The following is an 18,094-nucleotide window of genomic DNA, read 5'->3' on the forward strand; positions in this document are numbered from 1 at the left end:
GAGCATCTATAACCAGTAAAGTACATTCCCCCTCAAAATCTGGAGTAGTAAATCCCTGCCTGTAAATCCAGCTGGTAACTCAGCTGTAAATCCATTCTGTCTCTTTAGATAGAATATTTTCTTAGAAATTATCATACTTTTCAGGAATTTCCCTGCTCTTGCCCCCCACTGGGCACTGACACAAAGGAATGCTGTGGGTTAACCCACAGAAGGACTTTCAGCTTAGTTGTTCTATTATTGCAAGAGATGAAATGGAGTTAATAATACTTCCTAATCTCATGTAGACCTTGGAAAAATAAGTTTGTCTTTAAAGCTCTCAAAGAATGCAGTGCTGAACATCTTGAACAGAAAGTAATTAATAATTTTTGCTCAGTAAGTGTGCAGAACAAGAGAATTGGGTGTGAAACATGGGGTATGAACAATAAGAAGAAAAATGTTGCAGCCTTTATTTTCATCACAATGTTTTAACAATACCATGCAGGAAGAGGATCAGTGATTTTTACAATAAAATGTTGGACCATAACCTTCTGTTTTCCTGAAATAAAGAATTTGTTCCTCCATTTTTCTACAAACAGCATAGTGTATCTGGTAAACATGAATGTTTGCAAATCGAGCTAAAAATGGGAAAAATATTATTTTATTTTGAATTGCTAAATTGTTGCAGGAATAATAAGTGGGAGAGGTACAGATGTTTCACACCAGAAACTCTTCTACCCTCCAGCTGTTTTATTCTGCTTTGGTGATGCAAAAGCAGCTATAGAGTGAGTTTAATTGACAGATTAAGCTGGGCTTAAAAATGTCTTGTACTCATGAATTACCAGTGATTTCAGCAAAAGCATCTGTGTCTTGTGCAGCTTTTCAGCACCATTTCCAGTCCAGGAGTGAAAATCCCCCTTGAGGTCCCTGGGAAGCTTACCTTCTCTGCACCCATGACTGTGCTGCGTGATGGGATGGGCTCTGGAGCCTATTCCCATCCTCAGCCGCTCTCATGGAGAATAGGCCATGTCTATCCAGCACCACAAAGCCCTGGGGAAGCTGCTCCAGTGTTTCCACACCTCCCACTCTGGTGGAAGCTGGTGAAATGGGGAGGCACCACCTCTGCAGTGAGGATGACCCTGACTTCTAAAGTAGTCCCATCACAATGGCTGCACATGAAAATAGCATCCCAAGGGAATAACCCATCCCATGTTATACCCCCGAGCTCTGGACTGAGGAGAGTAAAAAGCAAGGTCTTCACATTCTCCTTTATTTTTTTCTTGTTACTGTGTCTGTGTTATCAACAGTTTTGTACTTCATTTTAATCTAGGTTAAAAATGAACCCTTGTCACTGTCCTTCCCATCTTTTCTGCTGTTTGAGAGTCACAGCTATTGTACACATTTTTCTCTCCTTACTAAATTACAAATGCTTCAGTACAATCACACCTTTGGTATTTGGAATTTGCTGTTTTGATCAATCTGACAACAAATCTCGTAATTTTCATATGTCACTTGTTAAGCAAAGATAATTCACTTTCCTTTTTTCAAGGCATTAATATAAATAGTGAGAATTCATAGTTAAGTAATCAATCAGAAGCTGCAACTTTATGGCAAAATGCCAGCAAAACTTCTTTCTGAGGGTGTTGTGATTGGATAGGGCCTTAAGCTGTGAAAGGTGCTGGAGTTTGGGTGCAGTAAGATGGGATTAATGTGTTGGCTACTGCAAGACTGCAGTTCCTGGTCACAGTGGGGCAATATGGGCACAATTCCTGCAGAATCTTGTCAATCCCAGTGGTGAGTGCCTCAGGCTAAAGCTGACTTCTGTCAGAAGATATGACATATGAGGAAAGCTTTGTAGCTATGCCAAATTCCACCTTTTTAGAGAACACAAAAGAATGTAGCAGCTGGAAAAGGGTTTGTCTACCCATGACAAACTTCTGAAATCCCTGGGCTGACTTTTCTTTGCACCTCTGAGGGTCTGAAGTGACAGTTGATCAATCCAGGTGAAATGGAAAATCTGCAAGTACTCAGCTGTCTGTGTTGAGGGAATTCTAAATGTTCAGGGAAATCTAAGGCCCAAGTCAGCAGGTCATGAGGCTGTGGAGTCTTGAAATCTCTGTGCACAGGGCTGAGTAAAGAAGCAACAAGGAATATTGAGGGCAGCTCCCAAAGCTTTAGGTTTTCTGCCAAAAGCACAGCTGAAGTAGCTCTCCCAGTCCCTCCAGGTCTGAAGAAGGGAACCAGAGGATGTGTTCCATTCTCTTTCAGGCAGGTATGTTGGGAAACCTGGTAGGCTTTCAAGGAGGAAGTTTTTCTGGAGGAAGTATTCCAGATCTTTCCCTTTGTGGTTGTACCTTATGTCTGTCTGAAGACCCCAGTGATTGTGCACTGAATACTGTAGCATTGGTAACTTACTGTCACTTACTGTCCACGTGTTGAAAACTATGGGACAAGCTGGAAGGCTGCTTAGAACAGAAACTGTGAGTAAATCCCGAGGCCTGGAAAATTGCAGGCCTACTTCACTGCAACATGTAGTGAGGGTCTTGGAGTGTCCCTCTTGATGTATTTTCATTGTGGCTTTGAGAAAGGAAACATTGTGAACGTGTAGTGAGAAGAAACTCATAACTAAGCAAGTTTAAATAAAAGAAAAGAAAAAAAAGAGAAAAGGTTTCTGGTTTAAGCAAGAAGTAGATTCTGGTTTAAGCAAGAAGAAGCTGGGGCTGCTTCTGTGAGCTGCTCCTTGGAGGCAAGGACTTGGAGCTAACTGGGATTTTTTCTTTTAATAGCAATATTTAGAGGGTAAACTGTTGCTGAAATTACTTTCCAGCTTATATAACCAAACATGCTTCAGAGGTGTCATGTGGCACCTATGAGACATGTCCATCTGTTTAATCTTTTTGTTTGCTGGAATAAGCTCGCAGGACTCCATGTTTCTCTGATAGAGAGTGGTGAATCTAAAAACCTCCAGGTATATTATTTCTCTAGAAGTAACAATTCATTGTTTGATTCAGGAGGAGTTTCATCTCAGGAACTGTGATGGGACTCCTGAGAAGATTACAAGTGTAAGGTTGAGAGCTGAACTGTACAATGATTAGTACAAACTTAGGAATAATAATAAAGTTATCCCTTAGAAAAGAGAATGAGACTCCTTTATGAATTTTTTTTCATAACTCGAATGTAATTAAAATAATTATGATTCTGCAACTATCTTGGAGGAGTGTAGAAGTTACATGGTAGATTTTACTTGCAGGATTTGAATCAAATCATGGCCTGGTATTTTTGGGGGGTTCTAACACTTCCTGTCTCTGTCAGCAGCTACAGCTTTAAGATGGCAGAGTAACAGGAGAGCTGTTGCTGAGGGACAGTTTTAAAATGTCTTGCAATTGTATTGGTGCATTTGGTTAAGATCATTAATCGATTGTTGTTTCTCTCTCCTCTCCTCTCCCCAACCCTGTTGTTTTTTCCTTCCCCCTTTCCATATCTTCCCTCCTCTCCTCCCCACCCACCCTTACCCTTGTCTCCCTTTGTGCCCTGTGCTTGGCACCCCTTGCCGTGCCGGTGGTCAGGAGCGGGGTGCCCTCCAGAGGGGTTGCAGGAGCAGTCTCGCGGGGTGGGAGCTCCCAGCATGGTACTCCCACTCCTCGGGACTTCCTGGCTGCTGGCGGGACTGCCCCAGACAATCCAGGACAATTGTAAGCTCTGCTGTGTGTCACAGAGGAATTGTGCTGTTTCAGAAAAGGGCCAGTTTTTGAACTGGGACCATTTGAACCAAGAATTGATATGAGAAGTAACACGAGCTTGCTGATGACTTTATTTACGTTACTAATCTCAAAGGCAAAGACCTGTTTGCATTTGGCTTCTTACTAACCCCTAACACACCCTCTGCATTTGCAGTTCTCCCTTAGCTCAATTTGCATGACTCCACATGAACCTGGTGATGGGAACTCCTTTAAAGCAGGTGGAATGTGTAGAAAACAAAAAGCAGCATTAGCATGTTTGTCTGGTTTTCTGTTTTCTCGGCATCCTGGCTTGTCTCAGTCTCCATGAATTACCCACTTCAGAGCCTGGTCTCCATCGTGGTTTGCCTCATGTGTAATCATATGTCCTGATAATGAAGAAAAGTTAAAGAAGTTGAATTTTCTCTCTTCGAATGTTACTCTTGAAATTACTGATTTCTTTAAAACAACATAAGCTAACTTACAGAAGCTTCCAAAGCAGCCCCCACAAGCCTTTGCACCATGAAGTGAATTATTAGACATATGGTTACAGCCTTGGTTCCTGCACCTTTACATGCACACGTCTGTGGGTGCAGTGCAAAAGCTTTGAGTGTGAATCTGTGTTGTATTTATGTGTAGGTGAGGACTATTCAAAATGTATCTGGAAAAACACGTCCTTGGGGTGGAGAAAATAACTTTGGGCTTATTCTGGCAGAAAGCCCCTCTCTGAGAATGTGGAGCATCCTTTGGAATATTCCCTTTTACTTTCTCAACAGTATTATGTCAAGTTAATGCACTCTAAATACACTTGATAGCCTGCTGGTTTCATCCCGGCTGTCCGCAAGGCTTGTACACATTGTGACTGGTATTTGTAAGTCCCTGCCAAGCAGCTGAACTCGGAGTCAATCTCACTGCTCCTGCAGGTCAGCTCAGAGCTGGCTCTCAAAGGTCTTCTCTGTTTGTGTGACTTGTGGGGGTGGAACAAAGGGATGCCAACATTGCCACACTTTCCCAACACTTCTCCCTCTGAGCTGAGTGCTCTCTGTACTGAGGGTGATGTGAAATACTCAGCTTTTCTGAGGGCTGTTGTGCAGGAGGTAGTCCAGGGCTGATGGAAAAACCTGTGTTTCTCATGTTGTCATGGAGGATCTGCCATATATGATTGGTTCAGTGTTTTTATATACACCAATACAGCTTCAAAACATGCTGAAGCTTATCCAGGGAATAACAAAAGTGGAAATGACCCTGTTCCTCCAGTGTGTGAGGGACAGTGTGTCTGGTGAGTCCAAAGTGTGAGGGATGGCATGTTCAGGGTGTGAGGGACATCAGGTCCTGGTGCAGCTGGGCCAGTCTGTGGTGCAGGAGCTCTTTAGGGATAAACTTCCAAGGTGTTCAGAACAAAGGCCCTCACGTTTCATTCCAGTGATTGCCCTCCTTACTAATTGTTGTAGTGCTCATTTCTCTAGGCACTGAGCTGGAATGACCTGGGAATGCAGTGACCAGCTGCCCTGATAGGCTTGTGGCAATGGCTGGCCCCACCATGTGTCCTGCAGTACTTTTAAGTTTTTATTTATTTTCTTTTTAAAATCTTTTTTAAAGGGTACATCAGCATACATGTGAAGTTATAAATTTTATAACCATGTAAGGCTTTGTCAGTCCTTTAAAAACATAATTTCCCACTGGTGTTTCTCTGTAGTTCTGTTTGAGCTTTGCTTTGGTCTGCTGTATTTGAGAGTAGGGTATTTTCATGTTGAATCCTATTCTTTTTGTTGTCTTATGATAGCTATGAAATGTTAAGAAAAAGGTAACAGCAGAAAAAGTTGTATGTAAAACTCCTATGTATGTTGGGATGGGAAAATCCAAGGGTTTAGAATTTACAAAATCTTTTAATCCCTTCTCTGGGAAGAAATTAAAAAAAGCTCAAGGAGTTTTGCAGTAATGTGGGGGCACTTGGGAGTCTCCTCCTGTCACTGGTTAAGGGAACTTTTAAAAGCTGCTTTTTCATTTTTTCTGAAGTGAACAGTATATTTTTTAAACCTTGGATTTTTGTTCTGTTGCCCAACCCAACCTTACCACCCTTTCCTCTCCTTGAACCTTGCTTTCTCTTCTCAGGAGCAGTCCTGCTCACATTTGTGTAGATTAAAGTGTGTTCCCTCTCCAATTTGCAACCATGTAAATCCATGTCTATCTCCCTTTTGGTCTCGAAGCTTTTCCCTACCCATTGCTGCTGGCTCAGCCTATCACCTTCTGGGTTGCAGGACACTCCTGTCCGTCTGTCCCTCTCCAGACCTTGTTGGTCCCTTTCATGTGATGCTGTTTCTGGAATTCCCATCATGTTCCCACTGGCCTTGGAGCAGAATGTTTGTGTTCTCCCCAGTTCATTTCTGCTGCAGTCAGAATTTCCAACCAGGCAGCAATTCTGGCCTGTGCCCTGGAAGCAGGAGTTGGTTATATCCCCTTTCCCATAGAATTTGTCATAACAGTTTTTGATCTGCCTTTTCTTTTGACCTTTATTTTCCCTCTAAACAGATCTAGATTTTTTCCCCTCATAGTTTGGTGCTTTTCTCTAAGATCACATCTCCTTTCCCCCTCAAGATGCCCCACTCTTCCAAAACCCCATTCCCTCTTCCGCCCAGTCCAGTTCTTGTAGTGTCCATCTGTTGTTCTCCATCCTGGTGCTGCCTGTTCACCCCATCCCAGATTTGGACTTCTCTCTCCGCCATGGCTGGAGGGAATGTTCACTTACATCTTTTCACATTTTTGCATGAAGGTGGTGCTGAGGTTTTGTCAGTTTGGATCTGGACTTTTATCCCTGATGGACAACTGTGTGTCCTTATGTGAGAACATCCTCAAGATTGCCATGAGATTGCTAAGAAATCTTCTCTGCTGTATTCACAGTTCCCAAAGAACTGGAACCCTCTAATATCTGACTGTGTCTTACCTTTCCCGGAGCTCTTCCATGCTATCACGTAACCAAAGCACGTTTATTTTAAATTGCTGCAAAGAAACCGTTAATGCTTGTGTTATGTTTTAAATTGCTTTCCTTTGGAGGCAGGGAATTGTCAAGTAAGTACTGATGGGGAGCCCAGCCGAGGCCTGGATTGCTGGGAATGTGCCATGCAGGTTGCACATGTCTAACAGGGCAAAGGGATGTCGTTTGCTACAGTGCAAATTTCTTGTCTTGGCAGTGTCATCTTCTGTATCAAAACAAACTAGGTGTAGTCATAGGCTTGTTAAAAGTGAAATGACTTCTTAAAATGTTTCAAATGTGCTGCTTTCCATTTGTTTTATTAAGATGGTGATGAGGCAATGAATGCACATGTGTGTATATATACATGGCTATGTATATATGAATGCACACGACATCTGTATTTGTGTGTGCTGTGAGTAGGTATCTATAAAAGTATCTGTGTGTGTGTGTCTCCAAATTAAGCCTCATGCTTACAATCTAGTGACTATCAAGCATGTGACAGTGGTAGTGTTCTCCGGCTTTCACGAAGTATTTTGGCTTGCTCTTGTCATAAACTTTGATATTCCTAGGTAAAGAAATGTGGAAATGATCCAGTTTGAACTAACACTAAAACAGAAAAAAGCATACAAGAAAAAAGCATACAAGAAAGCAATTCTTTTCCTAAGTGCCAGTTCAGAGGCCCTCATAAATCGGGGCTGAAATTAAATAATGAATTAATTATTTGGTAACACAATTAAGTTTTGTAATAACTTCTTTTGCCCCTTCCCTGCCGGTGACAGTGCCCCTGCTCGGTCCCGTTCCACCCAGTCACCCCAGTGGACTCGAGTGACCGCTTTCTGAGGAAATAAAGGTACTTGTTCCCTGAGGACAAGGCAGGACAGGCTGTCCTGGGAGTGGCTTGGCCTCCCCACAGCAACTGTGGGCTGAATTGCAGCTGAGCTGGGATAGAGAACAATCATCCATTGTGTGCACTCTCAGCAGTGCCTAGGAGACTGTCAGCTTCCTACCAGTTCCTTCCCTATCAGGCTCCTGAAAATAAACCAACCGTGGAATCCCGTTCTGCTCCGGTGCAAAGTGTGCAGGAAGCTTGGATGTAGCTTCCCTTTCCCCTCCATCCTGCAGGATCTTTATCTCCAAGTCTGCCCAGGGATGCCGGGTGTGATGTTTCCGGGTCTGTGCACTCTTTGGTTTCTGTTTTAGTTCTTGCTGGCATGCTTGGATAGCATGTGTTTTGCCCAAGGAATGACTGCTGCTCTCTGAAAGTGCTTGTGCATGAGTCTCGTGCTCAGAAGTGACTCCTAAACTCTATTATAAAGTTTCTTGCTTGGCTTTATTTGCTGCTTACAAGGGGATCAAGGTAACTCTTTCACTCTCTTCGTGTTGCGGGGTCACCTGCTGATGTGCTTGTTGGTCCTTGCTGTGCCTGAGACATGGGTTAGACTGGTTATCTCCAGCTTTGCTCTGTCTCAGAGCTCAAGTTGTCCTGCTTCTCATTCCCACAGGACTCAGTCCCCACTGTGCTCTGCCCACCATGCCTTTAATACCTTCCATTGAAAAATCCAGCTCCAGAAAAAGCAGCTACCTATACACAAAAAGGATTTCATTCTTCTCCAATTAATTTTTTGCACAATGGGAATTACTGGTAGTTACGGTCTCAGGACAGGAACAAATTTCACAGCATGCAGAATGTAATACCAAGTCACATTTCTCTGGAATCATAAGCTCTGATTTCCAAGAGCTTTCCAAGAGCTCCCCTTAGCTCTGTCCCTCTTTTCCCAGCAGGATCAACAGCAGCAGTGGAGGTTCTCTGGCCTTATAGACCATTTGCACACATCAGATTTTGTCTCAGCCTGTATTCTGCATTTGTCTCTTTAGCTACTTTTAGCAACTGTAATTATGTAAAAAAGCTTTGCTGGCCTCAGTCTCCCAAATTCCCTTGGATGAATGACTTGTGCATTTCAATGCAACCATTTCATCTTTAATATGATTTTGAGAAGATTTTATTGAAGCCATATCAAGGTTTTGGGATGAGATTTCTCAGAAGCAAGGCTGGACAGAGGTCAATTGCCAGAAATTACTTCAGATTGTTTCTGAAAGCACCAATTTACCATCATTTCATATTCAAGGATTTTTCCATGGATTTAAATCATTATGGTTTGAGGTCTTTTGAATGATGTAAGGTTGTTTTTTCTACCATTCATCCTCAAAGTCTACATCAATGTTTCCGCTCTTTCTATCAAAAAGTGCAGGATTTTAATCAGTTTATTGTGCAACTCTGAAAAAAGCTCATACAGGGGTAACTGTCCATTTGCTGCTCACATATGCTGTGGTTTTGAAGGTTGTATTTTACTTTCAAACATATTGATTGTCTTCTTTTTTAAATGTTCTTTTCAGGCCACCTGTGAGCAGAGCTGCTCCTCAGCCTGAAAAACTGCAAAAGAATAATGTCAACAAAAAAAAGAAACTGGTTGAGGTCAGGATTAATATCTTTTAAATTCCTTTAAAAATAATATGTGCTGGGTGAAATCCATCCCTGTTTTGTCTCAGTGAAGGGCGGGTACAAGCACAGAGTATGTGCATTCCCAAGCTCCCTGCTCAGTTCCAAGGCAAATACATCCAGAACCAGCGCTTTGGCCCAGGAAAAATCTGTCTGGGATTTTGAATGATGGACTTTGGAATTTCCCTTTCTCCTCCAAACAAATTGTTTCAATTGCCTCATAATATGCAGAATCAGGAGTATTCTGTGACCTGTGTGGGCAGTTTGCAACACTTGGTCTTTGGCTAATTGAGATTGTTCCTGGTGAGCCGTGATTGTGTTTGGGACAGGCATTAAGTCTGGCTTCAGGGCTCCAAGGCAGCTCTAACAACAATCCATTAACCATCCTGGGTTCCTGGAGAAAATTTCCTTGGCAACTGCTTGTTGTAAGCTGCAATTACACCTCTGATTAATGTCGTAATTACAGAGTTACTTTACAGTCTGCTCTGGCTTCCTTTAAGGACTTTAAGGTCAGAATTTGGTCTGTGGAAATTTGGTAGTTTATGATTTTTGAAATCTCTGCAGATAGCTTCTTTAAAATATCTGATACCCTATATAAATATTAAACTGTGAAGGGAAGAGCAATAAAATCAAACCTGTTCTGTGAGTTGTATCTGTTTGGAATGAAAATTTACAGAACATTTATAGCCCTCTGAATAATTAAAAAAGAAAATAATATAAAAGCAGTGCTTTAGTTGGCCAGTTGAAGGTTGTTGATAGCCTCTGATAATATACCTCAATAAATGAGCAGAGTGGGGATAACTAATTGCTGTTTCGTTATTCTGTTGCCTGTGTAATTTAGAATTGTCCTTAAGTGGTCCAGTCTCTGAAATCTCCTTGTTTTTTCGTTCATTTCACTCTTGTTCTCTTTGTTTTCCTGAACCAGGAGCTGGCCTTAGACCATGTGTTTGGATACAGAGGATTTGACTGTCGCAACAACCTCCATTACCTGAACGATGGTGCTGACATTATTTTCCACACAGCTGCAGCAGGCATTGTCCAAAACCTCTCCACTGGTAATTCCACTTGAAACAATTCCTGGAGATAAGATTGCTTTATAAGGAAAATATTTTTAATCGAAAGTCTGAATGTTTTAATATTCCCATGACTTTCCCACATTTTGCATCCTGGTAAACAGCACAAACCCACTGTAGGTGGCTCTTGAGGGACTCCAGTCCTAGGAAAGCCTGTGAGCTGGGAAACAAGGATGGCCCCTCTGCCCTTTCTGGGCTTGTTCCCTTGGGAGGGCTTTGCCTCCACTTCACTTCCCCACTCACTGCCTCAGTTCACTGGGATTTCACTGGGAAACCTGGGCTTTTATCCTGGTTTAGGGCAAATTTGGGAGAAAACCTCCAAATGGGGTCCTCCCAGAATAGCAAACTCAAGCAGCCCCTCCCTCAACTGATTTGGGAAAAGATTTGCTCAGAGAGAAGTGGAAAAAACTATTTATTTAACAAGCAAAGTATCCACAACCATATAATAAATAATATGAAACAACAAAACCTCTCACCATTCTGAAGAGAGATGGCAAAATTGAGAAAGCCTTGCTGTGGGTATATCTTGGCTCGCCCTCTCTCTCATCCCTTCCTCTGGCTCTGGAAAATGCCGTCCTGGGTCCTGGTGGGCCACAGGCGTGAGCTCCCGGTGTTTCCTGGGTTTTCAGTCCAAAACAGGTTTAAACAGTTCCAAGAAAAAGAATAAAAGAACAGTCCAGGGAACTGCTCTGCCTCAGCTAGCTAAAAACCAAAGCAAAGGAGATTTCTGTCCGTGCTGCAGACAACAGAGTCCAGGAGTGGAATGTGGAGGAGTTAGTGCAGCTTCTGAAAACAAAATCGACCCTTCTCCTTCTCCCTGCTTCGCTCTCAGAACACTCTTAAAGGCAAGAACAGAATATCCAACGTAAACAGAGCAGACGACTGGGGATACAGACATCGTGAAGTCACCCTAGGACAGCTTTGCATTGGCAGTTTTGGTGTTTCTAGCAGTTATGGTTCCCTGGATATAGAGATAATTTCCCAAATACTGCTTTTGTATCCACCTCTGTGTGTTGGTGGTTCTGCCCATAGTGTGTTTGGGAAGGGTGCCTGGGAATGAGAGCAGAGTAGCCTTAATGGCCCCTCATCCCCTGCGGAGTTGTAACAAGCTGCCCAGATAGTCTGTGCTTCTGTGGTGGCTCGTCCCTCGATCCTGCGGTGACTGAAATCCTGTTTGAACGTCATTAGGTAGCCAAAGCTTCTACTTGGAGCACACCGATGACATCCTGTGCCTGACGGTGAACCAGCACCCCAAGTACAAGAACGTGGTGGCCACCAGCCAGATCGGTATGCGACCCCACAGCAAAGCTTTACTCACAGTTTTCAGGGCACTGATTTATTTGTGGCTTTTCTGTGGGGGAATTTTACTTTTTGTTTGATTTGGAAGAAGTAATCGAGTTTCAGGGTTTTCTTACTGTTTCAATTCCATCTCTGATTGTGAGTGATTAGATTTTAGAGTTAATTGTAGTGTAATCATATTTCAGAAGGCAAGCTTTGATAAATTGCCTAATCATCTCAGTAATCTGATTTATAGAATTCCTTCTTTCCTTCCTGTGTCCAAGCACTGTTTAGCAATGAGAATACACTGAGCATCATTTTCTCTGCAGAGTACAGGAGCTGTACAGAAAAGGCTAGAAACAGAGAGATATCTCAGCAGAGATTAGGGCACAGATCAGGGGACAGCTAAGAAACCATATGTATTTGTGTGTTTGTTATTTACATGGAGAGTCCTGCAGGAGTAAACATTGCATGGGGAATGCAGGATGAGTTGTCCCAAGCCTTGAGAGGGGTCTGCTGCCTCTCAGCCTAGTGCTGGAATAATTAACTTTATGGAGGAGAATGGGATCAGAATGTCTCTGCAGCCCATTGTGGAAGGAGAATGGAATCTATAACTTGAGGACAGGAGTCACTTAACAGGGGTCAGGGGATGGCAGTGATGAACACAGTGACAAACACAAACCATCTGCTGCCTGTCCTGAGCACAGCGACTGCAGCTGGAATGTGGACAGAGCACCCAAAACCTGCATGTGGTGCCAGAGCTGTGCAAAACGCTGATTTTTGTGACATGGAAAAGGCTAAAGCCCCTTTTCCTAGACCTCAGGAGATCAATGCATCTGAGTTTGATGCTTTGTATAACTAGAGATTCACTTCACTTTTAAATTGAATAATTTTATAACATGCATGCTTTTAACATTTCTTTTAGACACCATTTTTAGAACTCAAAAGTACTAAATATTGTTGCAGTATTTGTGTATAAACGCCAATATACCCAAAAAAGTTCAACAATATTCCTGCTTATTTGTTTTGTTGATTTAATCCATATCCATTTCCAAGTTTTAATTTTGTTTTCCTTCTGGTGCTGATGCTGGCACTTCAGCACAAGTCACATGACTTATTTCACCTATTGTTTTCCCTTGGTGCTTCCTCATTTGCCATTGCTCTCACAATGCAGGTGACATGACAGAATTCCCAGGTAAGGCTGATTTGTTTGTGAATTTAGCAGAGTCCTGTACAAGTTTCATGTTGCCTCGTTGTATCTGTGTGAACCATGGATACAAGTGAAACATCTGCAGGCAATTTCTTTTGCATGAGGCTCTTCATAAATGTTATGTTATTCTTTTAGAACTTGTCTGACTTCATGGACTACAATGATTCCCCTCTGTGTTTTGCGAGCTATTTTGATTTCTCTTTGTTTCCCAGTAGTGCTAATCTTCAAACAAATCCAACCCCCCAACTAATGTCTGTTCAGGTTAAATGTTCTTGAAAAATGTCTGGTTTGCACTGAAGCTTTCCAGAATTAATCCTCTTTTACACCTCTCTCTACCCGCAGGTACAACCCCTACAATTCATATATGGGATGCCATGAGCAAGCAAACCCTTTCCATGCTGCGCTGCTTCCACACCAAAGGCGTCAATTACGTGAACTTTAGTGCCACTGGCAAACTTTTGGTGTCAGTGGGAGTCGACCCAGAACACACCATCACTGTTTGGAGGTGGCAAGAAGGTAAAAACCAGGGCAAAATTGTGTTCCTTCAGCCTAACAGAGCAGAGAACAATGATTGGCTTTGCCTTTCAGGTATTTTGGACTTTTGTGTCCTCGCTTTGAGTATACCAGTTAATCAGTTAAAGATATCAAAGGGCTAGAAAATATGAACAGGAGGATAAGTTTTAAACACTTATTGTAAGTGAAAATAAGAGAAAAAATGATGCTTAATGTAAAATTACATGAAATTAAGGAAAATTATTTGTTTCCTTTCCTAAAACTCTTCAAGTACTATAAGGGAGATAGGACTTTGGGAAGTAATTTCCAGAAAAGAATTATCTTTCGAAATGGTGGAGGGGAAAGGAAAAGTGCCTCAGCTCATTAGTGTGTCCCTGTGCATTTTTCATTACATGATAGCAAACATTTCTGTGTTATTTCACTGACTCAGGAGATAGACTGTCTGTGGAGGCCTTAAATCTGCATTTCCTGAATCTATAGGTTGCAATGGAATAACCAGGGACTTTGGGAGTTGCATTAAGATGTTTGATATACTAAATAGTGCTAGGATTTGAAGCTTTCAGTATCTGGTATGCAGATCTCTAATCCAGTGCCAGCTCAATTTATTTGATAAAATCATATCAGAACTTAATTTCTCAGGTAAATTCAGCTTTCTTTTTATCCTTGCCTCATTAAACCAGGGGCTAAGGTTGCCAGCAGGGGAGGACACCTGGAGAGGATCTTCGTTGTGGAGTTCCGCCCGGACTCCGACACTCAGTTTGTGTCCGTGGGGGTCAAACACATGAAGTTCTGGACCTTGGCTGGCAGCGCTTTGCTCTACAAGAAAGGAGTCATTGGTTCCATGGAAGATGCCAAAATGCAAACCATGCTCTCTGTTGCCTTTGGAGCAGTGAGTTCAAATTACCTGCTACAGGATTTTACATTACCTTTATATTAAACCTGCAAGGGTCAGTTTTCTTTGCTGAAATCCAACCCAGTGCTTGTTAGTAAAATGTGGATTTAAAACCTGTGCACCTTGAGGTCCTTCCCTTAATTTCCTGAGCACAACTGAGTGAATTTCTTCTATTACGTTCTGTGCACACCTACTGCCCTGACTTCTTTTTTTTTTTTTCCCTCTTTTTTTTTTTTTTTTTTTTTTTTTTTTTTTTTTTTTTTTTTTACTTTGTTGATTATTTATCTGTTTAACTTAAACTGTGATCTGTTATTCTGTGTATCATTTTTTCTACTAATAGTATTAGGCATGACACATGCCAGTGATCCCACCAATGGTGACAATCCAGTGTGGTCACTGAGGACTTTTAAATTTAATTGAAAGAATTTAAATTTAATTGAAAGAATTTTACTTGAAGCTGAACAAAAAAGCCGAGGTGTCTGTTTTATCAGAGACTGCTGCTGTCTGTTGCAGAATAACCTCACGTTCACTGGTGCCATAAATGGAGATGTCTACGTGTGGAAGGATCATTTCCTGGTCAGGCTGGTGGCCAAGGCTCACACGGGACCAGTGTTCACCATGTACACGACTCTGCGGGACGGGCTCATCGTCACTGGAGGGAAGGAGAGGCCGTAAGACACAGGATCTTCCTAAAGTGCCCAACTTCTGTCTCTCTCATGTGGTTTTTGTTTTCATTATTTATCTAGCACCCCAGGGATAAAATGTCTTCGTGCTGTAGCAGTTTCACTCTCAATTTTGCATAACCTGCTCAGGTAGTTTAGTAAGTAAAGAACTAAATGTGACTTGAGGGTCACAGTGACACATATTATGCTGAACCTCTTTGGGATTGATCCAAACATCTGGTTAAGCTTTTACTGCCTGAGCTCTTGCCATTAGTGGAGTTTTCATCATCTGTTAGTTCTGTCAAACTACAGACAGCCTCTCCTGGTGGAGATGCTGCAGATCTTGGGATTACTACAAGAAACAGATTTGCCAAGAAACAGAGATTTGAGATAAGTGGCAAGAGAACAATTTGGTATATACAAATTGTAGTGCTGTTTAAAACATGAAATTTGAAAGCATTTAATTCTGTATTATTTAGTTCCCATTGCACCATAACAAGGTGTCTTGATATAGAGTTCAGTGTGGGTCAATGTATGTTTTGTGATTTAAGCAGAAAAATGCTGGTGGGATTTCCATGTGTTACGGAGCCCTCCAGGTAACACCAGGCCTCCTTTGCAGCACGAAGGAGGGGGGAGCAGTGAAGCTGTGGGACCAGGAGATGAAGCGGTGCCGAGCCTTCCAGCTGGAGACCGGGCAGCTCATCGAGTGCGTGCGCTCCGTGTGCCGGGGCAAGGTGAGGAGTGGCTGGGGCAGAGGGCACAGCTCAGCTGCTCCCCTGAGCTTCTGTTTGTTCTTTAAAGCCACAAAGACCCTGCTGGGAGTTACTGAGAGACCGTGAGTTTTGGTAATGTGGGACACAGCAGAAATAACAGAGTAATTTGACTTCCTGCAGTCACTCTTGCATGTGTTTAAATAGTAAATGAGAAAGGAGCAGTGATGCTGCAAAGGATGGGACCTGTCCAGCTGAGCGCTCCAGGGATGCTGTCTATTTCATTTTGCCCAAGAGTCTGACACGTTCCTTGATAACAACACCAGTGAGGAATGTTTTATATTTCCAACCAAGTAGCCATTAACCAATTACAAACTTAATCTGTTTTTCCAAGTATTTGCCAAGGAAGCTCAGGCAGTTTAAACCATGGCAGTTACTATTACACTGACCACTTCTCTCCACTCCTTTTCTTTGGTTACAAACAGGGGAAAATCTTAGTGGGAACAAAAGACGGAGAAATCCTTGAAGTAGGAGAAAAAAATGCTGCTTCTAACTTGTTAATTGACTGTCACATGGAAGGGGAAATCTGGGGCTTGGCAACACACCCCTCCAAAGACATATTTATCTCTGCAAGCAATGACGGAACAGCCAGGATCTGGGACCTGTCAGACAAAGTGAGTACCGTGAACATAAAAGTATGTGATTAAAAATGAACATTGTATCCAAGCATCCATTTTTCCAGCTGTGCCTTTGAGCAGCCCTGGAATGAGAGCAGGGTTTTGCCTCTGTCTGAGCACATTTTGGTCTTGTTTGACCCCAGTTCTTTCGTTGCTGTGAGTGCGAAGGCGAATCCTTGGTGCAGGAGAGGTGCCAGGCTGTCCCACAGCCAGCACTCCCAGAGGAATGCAGGGATCACCAGCATACCTGCCCATGGAGCGCCTTTGTTGGGCACTTGATCTAAATCTGCAGGCTGGGGGATCAAGGAAGCATTTTGTTTCCACATTGCCAGTATGAGTGACACAGACTGTGCTGTCACACACACAGCCACTGCCCATCATTCTGCCTTCCTGGCAGGCATGGCTCCCTCGTCTTGAGAGCCTTCCTTTGGAACTCAGCATGTTGCCTTCAGGGATTTTTCCAAGTCAAATTGACTAACAACAACCATTTTTAAAAACAACAAATAAAACATTAAAAAAAAAAAAACACCAAAAAGATTTCTGCTCATTTTAGCCAGCATAGACCTTTTTAAAAGCTTGTTACCTGAGCTAACAGGAATAATTTTTAATCAGGAAAATGTATATATTATAAATATAACCAGCTAGGTGAAAATGCAAGAGGAGGTTTCCACATATCAAATGAAATGGGAAAACTGTGTGCCCATCAGCAGTTGTTGAAGATGTCAAAATCACCTTTGAAAAATAAACTAGGAAATAGATTTTTCAGCTTGTTCTGCTTAAATAGTCCTTTTCCTGGTGTGAAACTGTATGTCAATCTACAAAACAATGCAAACGTGAACATCCGAATCACGTATCTATTTTGAAGCCTGCTTAGCGACATATGCCCGGTGGGATGCAAGTCTTGGTGTGACATTTCAGGTTTATGTTTAGAGGGAAACAGAGAAGATTTGTTTTTAATTAAGCGAGTTTTATACTTCGCATTTGGAAGCTCTCCGTGTGCTGGGGAGGTGTGAGTCTCTTGCGTGTGTCCCTGCAGAAGCTGGTGAACAAGGTGAGCCTGGGGCACCCCGCTCGCTGTGCCGCCTACAGCCCCGACGGCGAGATGGTGGCCATCGGCATGAGGAATGGAGAGTTCATCGTCCTGCTGGTCAACAGCCTCAAGGTCTGGGGCAAGAAGCGGGACAGGAAGTCTGCAATTCAGGACATCAGGTAGGAGGTGCTCAAGATACGCAGCCCTGGCTCAAGGAAACGGCCATCGAGTGCCAAGTGGATTTGCAGAGGCTTTGTAAGTCCAGGTTTGTTGAAACTTGTGTGAGCTGCTGAAGGGCATTGTGGTGGTGCTTTAATTCAGTTACAGCCACACTGCACAACTGTAATTATGGGAATTAATTCTCCAAATTGCAGTTCCTGTTGCTGACTCCCAGAGGATTAGTGTCACTGCACACTGTGCTGTGGCTTTGAGTGCAATATTAACATTATTTAACCATAAACAATATAGAATAGAGTCACAGGATGATTCGGGTTGGAAGGGACCTTAAAGCTCATCCAGTCCCACCCCCTGCCATAGGCAGGGCCACCTTTCACTATCCCAGGTCGCTCCAAGCCTCAATGTCCAACCTGGCCTCGAACACTTCCAGTGGTGGGGCAGCCACAGCTTCTCTGGGGAACCTGTGCCTGGGCCTCACCACTCTCACAGGCAACAATTCCTCCCCAATATTCCATCTAATCCTGTCCTCTGTCAGAGATATCCTGCATCTTCCTCTTCTCTTAAGCATCAAGTTTTGGTTTGGGCTCATTCTTGCTGTTGATAGAAGGAGTTTTGTGTTTTCCATTAAAAAATGTTACTGTCATGTTAGCATGAGAAGCAAAAGCAAATCTTGCACCAAAACAGCCAGTGACATCCCCACTCCATGTTTTAT

At 42.8% G+C, this 18,094-nt stretch overlaps 1 protein-coding gene across 2 annotated transcripts in view; it reads left to right on the forward strand.

Moving 5' to 3' along the window:
- The window catches only part of EML6 (EMAP like 6), a 91,319-nt gene that overhangs the window by 68,236 nt on the left and 4,989 nt on the right, over window positions 1–18,094 (forward strand). For both annotated transcript variants that reach the window (XM_063391356.1, XM_063391358.1), the window contains exons 29-37: window positions 9,058–9,136; window positions 10,086–10,215; window positions 11,422–11,520; window positions 13,064–13,237; window positions 13,915–14,123; window positions 14,640–14,797; window positions 15,408–15,522; window positions 15,984–16,172; window positions 17,212–17,384. In XM_063391356.1, coding sequence (XP_063247426.1) covers window positions 9,058–9,136; window positions 10,086–10,215; window positions 11,422–11,520; window positions 13,064–13,237; window positions 13,915–14,123; window positions 14,640–14,797; window positions 15,408–15,522; window positions 15,984–16,172; window positions 17,212–17,384 — 1,326 coding nt within the window. The remainder of the gene's footprint in view (window positions 1–9,057; window positions 9,137–10,085; window positions 10,216–11,421; window positions 11,521–13,063; window positions 13,238–13,914; window positions 14,124–14,639; window positions 14,798–15,407; window positions 15,523–15,983; window positions 16,173–17,211; window positions 17,385–18,094) is intronic.

The sequence above is a fragment of the Prinia subflava genome, chromosome 2, assembly GCF_021018805.1.
Source record: "Prinia subflava isolate CZ2003 ecotype Zambia chromosome 2, Cam_Psub_1.2, whole genome shotgun sequence".
Taxonomy (NCBI): Eukaryota; Metazoa; Chordata; class Aves; order Passeriformes; family Cisticolidae; genus Prinia; species Prinia subflava.